We start from the raw sequence: 4,862 nt of genomic DNA, 5'->3' as shown, positions 1-4,862 counted from the left end.
ACAGACAGACACACACACACACACACAGACAGACACACACACATACACATACAGACACAAACACACACATACGCACAAACGCACACACACAGACAGACAGACACACACACACTCATACAGACACGCACACACACACAGACACACACAGACAGACAGACACAGACACACACACACTTCTCCTTGCACTGTAGCGTCAGGATGTGTTTATACCTGAGATACGGGCCCAGGCCTGGAGATGATCCCACAGAGTGTCGTCTCACTGAACTGTGACATCAACCTTAATCAGGGGTCATTTTGTGAATGAAAACAAGTCCTGGTTCAGTGAGTCGTAATTTTGTTAACTGGTGTAAAGTTGTGGATTGTGGAACTGATACAGCACTAGCTAAGATGCGAGACTAGTCGACTGAAGCAGTGGTTCTCAGCTCTGTTCCCAGAGCTCCAGTGCTGCACATTTCCCATGTCTCCGTCTACAGTTTATGCTAACTAGCTTATATTTGAGGAATTCTCTTAATAAAAATTGAAATTGTACTTATTAGGTCACAGCCTATTGATTCAGTTGATTTTCTCGTAAGGACTGTTTTTAAATTCTTTTGGGGGTTTGTTAGTCAACTCGTTGGTTACAAAATTTTCATTAACGTTAATGAAATTAGTTGTGGAGCACATTCTTAGTTTAGTAATGGGATTGATGGCGCGAGCAGATTGAGAATCCTTCATGTGAACTGCTCCGTTGATTGAGCTCTTTGTGGTGTAGACCTGAACTAATCTGATAAAGAGGGACAAAATGCTTGAATCCGACTCTTTTATCAGTTGAATTCAGAAAATACATTGTGCAAATGCTCAGTGCTGTGATGCGTATGTTTACATTGGTTTGTCTTATGAACGTGCCATTGTTTACTTTGTCTATTGTCTTACAAACTGGTCAGTCGAGTTGATTGAATATTTACTAAATGTTTGCTAAAAAACTGTTCTGGGATATAGATCAGCTTTTTTTCAGATGCGAAGTCAAAAACAACAATTAAAATGATTTCATTATTTCTATTATTAATTGAGGTAGCTCTGGTGATGTTATTGATCCGAATGCAGCAACTGGGCACTGCGCGTGTGTTAAAGTTAAAGAGGACCTATTATGCAAAAATCACTTTTTTAAGGTGTTTGAACAGTTGTGTGGCCGCAGTCTGTGAAAACAACCAGCCTGCAATGGTAAAAATCCACCCACTCATTTTTTATAATCCCAATAAATCATAAACAGTCTCTCCAAACGAGCGGTCTCAGATTTCTCACTATATTGACGTCATACTCTGGGAAAGTCCCGCCATTTGTGGCGCTCCCTGCCCTATTAGCATAGACCCCGCCCCGAGTGAGAAACAGCAGTCCGCCATTACTGTTTTCTTGCTGTAGCTGCTGGAGATACTATGTCAGCGCCAAAGAGGCATTACAAGTGTCATGTGTTGGCATGCACCAGTGGATGCATAGGAGTCTCCATAGACCGCTGAGGACACAGCGGTTACATTTCATTTTCGAAGGAAATATCCTGGAAAAAATGGTAAAGTCCTATATGTTTGTGCGGATCATTTTACGCCGGACTGCCTCACAAACGAGGGTCAATTCAGTGCTGGAGCTGTGCAAAGATTGCTTCTGAAAGAGGGATCGGTCCCAACACTTCGTGTGCGAACGTCAGCTCCAGACAAAGTAAGCATCATGCGTCATATTTTGTTCCTAAAAGGCTAATGTTGCTAAAGCTACCATTGTCTCTGCCTGTTTTCACTGATGCTGCCTTCACGTGCTACCAGATCGATCGTAAGTAGGAATGTGGTAGTTATATATATATGAAAGCAATGTGAAGTCGATCGCTTGAATTTGTCGAGCTCATAATGTGATAGCACGCGACGGCACCATGAGAGCAGCTATGTGGTTATATTTATCACGACATGCTCCCCGTCTGTGTAATTTATAAATGTGCATTTACTGTACAGTACAATCAGATTGCGTGAGATTGTCCTGTTTTGCTGGAGCATGAGCTCTTGAAGCCCCGCCCTCTTCTGAAAAGGGAGGCGGGAACACCAGCTCATTTGCATTTAAAGGGACAAACACAAAAACGGCGTGTTTTGGCTCATACCCTAAAAGTGGCAATTTCAACAAGTTATAAAAAATTATCTGTGAGGTATTTTGAGCTAAAACTTCACATACACACTCTGGGGACATCAGTGACTTATTTTACATATTGTAAAAAGGGGCAAAATAGGTCACCTTTAAAGTTCAAATTTAGACTTGACAGAAGACATGAACAGACAGTATGCCTGGTCTCCATTCACAGAAAATTGGATATGCTGTCTACCCTGCCTCAGGTGTATCGTTGTGTAATATGATGGTGAAGGTCATTCATGAAAGTGCCCAGTCTCGTGTCTGTTGGCCCTGTATCAGTGGTTCATGTGTGCTCTTCTCGTGTTCAGGTGTCTCCGGTCCTCAGACTCTCTCCAGCTCCCCCGGTGTCTCTGCTTTTGCCCCGGGAGGGTTTTCCAGCCCTGTTCCTCCAGTGGCTTTGACCTCCACGCTGCCGCCCATCCAGTCATCTGCTCCTCCTCTCTCTCTGAGTGGCCCGTACGCTGGCCCCGCTCCGCTCAGCGCCGCTGCCCCCCCGATGGGCCCGCCCACCACTGGCTTCTCTGTGAGCGCAGGATATGACATCACCCGTGGCCACGCGGGCCGCACCCCTCAGACGCCGCTCATGCCCAGTTTCTCCAGCGCCTCACCCATGCCAGGTCTGAAGCTCTCCATCATTTTCAGCTAGAACTACAACCTTCTGTCATCTGGTCACTACAACCACAAACAGATCGGCGTGTGTGATATTGACTTCCGAAGCGTTTCATGTTCTTTGATAGAAATTAACTTTTACATTTAAAAATTGATTTCCAAGGGCATTTTTACCTAATCAAATGTCAAATTCTTACATCTAATCACATTCAGCTAGAAGACACTGTTGGCTGTTGCCAATCAAATGAATCCAGTATCAACAAGATCCATCTTTGCACTGCAGAAGTGGCACAGAAACTGCATCTGAGGTGGCATTTGGGTGTATTTACATTTGAAACTAAAACCACAATGGGTCCGCAAGTCCCTGTCATAATGAGTTAGTGAATCATTCATTCAAATGATTCGTTCAAAATGTCCGATTCATTCAGGAGTGAAGCAAGTGACCCTTTTTAAAATGGGTCATTCAGTTGATTTGTTCAAAAACATGGATTCATTCAGTCACAAAAGCCTAATATGGAGATGGTTTTGGCGTGTTTTGTGCAAAATGAATAACTTCAAGCATGTGGTCGCCTACAAGGGGATGATGGGTCATCACTGTCAGCAGTATCCTATCATTCAGATGTGATTGTGTTTCTGCAGGGATCGTCAGCAATCCCATGATGCAGCAGCCGGTGTCCGGAGGGTTAGACGTCAGCTCGCCCATCACGTTTCCTGAGGACTCTGACGACCTTAGAGGAACTCCAGACAGCAGCTCACCTGGAGGATTATGGGGCTTCATCAAGGTACTGGACACTACTGTTAATTTCCTCAACGAAATCTATGATGAAAAATGTTCGTCAACGAAGTTTTTTTCCCCTGACGAAAACGATAATAAGGTCATGAAACGATAACTGAGACTAAATGAACATGCAATATCATTGACGAAAAAAGACGAGACTAAAATGTAGTTAAAACAAAAACTTTACAAAAAACTTTTTTATTTTTGTTGAAAAAAGTGGAGCCAAAACATTTCAGACTGCTGTACAAGACTGTATTATGCGAGCGTTCATGTTTGTGAATGTTAAACGGATACGTTACTCTGCCCGGTTCTTTGCTTTCTGCAATCTGGCAACCATTCACACGCACTCTCTCTCTCTCTGCGGAGGCGCCGTGATCTGAAACACTGACATGCAGTACTGTACGAGTAAGCTGGAGTTCAGCGATCTGCGTTTGAATGAAAGTGTCATTCAGCAGTCTGTGTTCTGTCATGGATCTCCACTGTATTGTTTGCTGATTGTAACGTTACTTACGCAACCTCTGTGCAGCAATAAGTGTTTTTTGCTGTTGTGTTAAAAGAGGAACATTAATGCAATTTGGAATTATTCGAATTTCTCTGTTATAATATTTGAGAGTAGGTTTTTGTTACACCAGTTTTCATAACGTAGACAGGGCGAGGGTATATCTGAAGTCTGGTGTTTATCTAGCCTCTAATTGATGTCCTGCTATAAATCTGTACACTTACGTTAGGTGAGGTAAAATAAACCATGCACACGAGTCGATATTCTGTTGACTTGTGCTTATTGGTAAAAGAGCAACTTCTGATGAAATGTAAAAATACATTTCCCAAATGATAATATGGAAAATATTTATCTATTTATATATATATTATCATTTTAACCATTATACAGTAAGACGAAAATGTGTAAGTTTCCACTGACTAAATCTAGACTAAAGTTCTCAGACATTTAGTTGACTGAAACTTGACTAAAACTAAAACAGGACAAGTTGACTAAATATGATAAAAACTAAAAGTTACATTTGACACAAGACTAAGACTAAATTCAAAATAGCTGACAAAATTAACACTACTGGACGCACGTTTACAGTGTAAGGCCACGACGGTATGCTGTTGTTCCCATGCCCATCCTGATGCACTTGTGTTGTGATCTCAGGGTGTAGCTGGGAACCCCATGGTCAAGACCGTCCTGGATAAAACCAAACACTCTGTGGAGTCCATGATAACCACACTGGACCCTGGGATGGCACCGTACATCAGTGAGTGCTGCTCTGTGTGTGTGTGTGTGTGTGAGTGTCTGTGTGTGTGTGTGTGTGTGTGTGTGTGTGTGTGTGAG

The 4,862-nt window shown here is 42.7% G+C and overlaps 1 protein-coding gene across 10 annotated transcripts in view; it reads left to right on the top strand.

Moving 5' to 3' along the window:
• The window catches only part of LOC107705848 (protein PRRC1-like), a 17,739-nt gene that overhangs the window by 1,400 nt on the left and 11,477 nt on the right, over window positions 1-4,862 (top strand). For all 10 annotated transcript variants that reach the window (XM_016509348.1, XM_016509352.1, XM_016509343.1 and 7 more), the window contains one exon: window positions 2,451-2,683. In XM_016509348.1, coding sequence (XP_016364834.1) covers window positions 2,451-2,683 — 233 coding nt within the window. The remainder of the gene's footprint in view (window positions 1-2,450; window positions 2,684-4,862) is intronic.

This window comes from Sinocyclocheilus rhinocerous, unplaced genomic scaffold (assembly GCF_001515625.1).
Source record: "Sinocyclocheilus rhinocerous isolate Xijiao unplaced genomic scaffold, SAMN03320098_v1.1 scaffold924, whole genome shotgun sequence".
Taxonomy (NCBI): Eukaryota; Metazoa; Chordata; class Actinopteri; order Cypriniformes; family Cyprinidae; genus Sinocyclocheilus; species Sinocyclocheilus rhinocerous.
The sequence above is the reverse complement of the archived record's forward strand: the minus strand, read 5'-3'. Positions and strand labels throughout refer to the sequence as shown.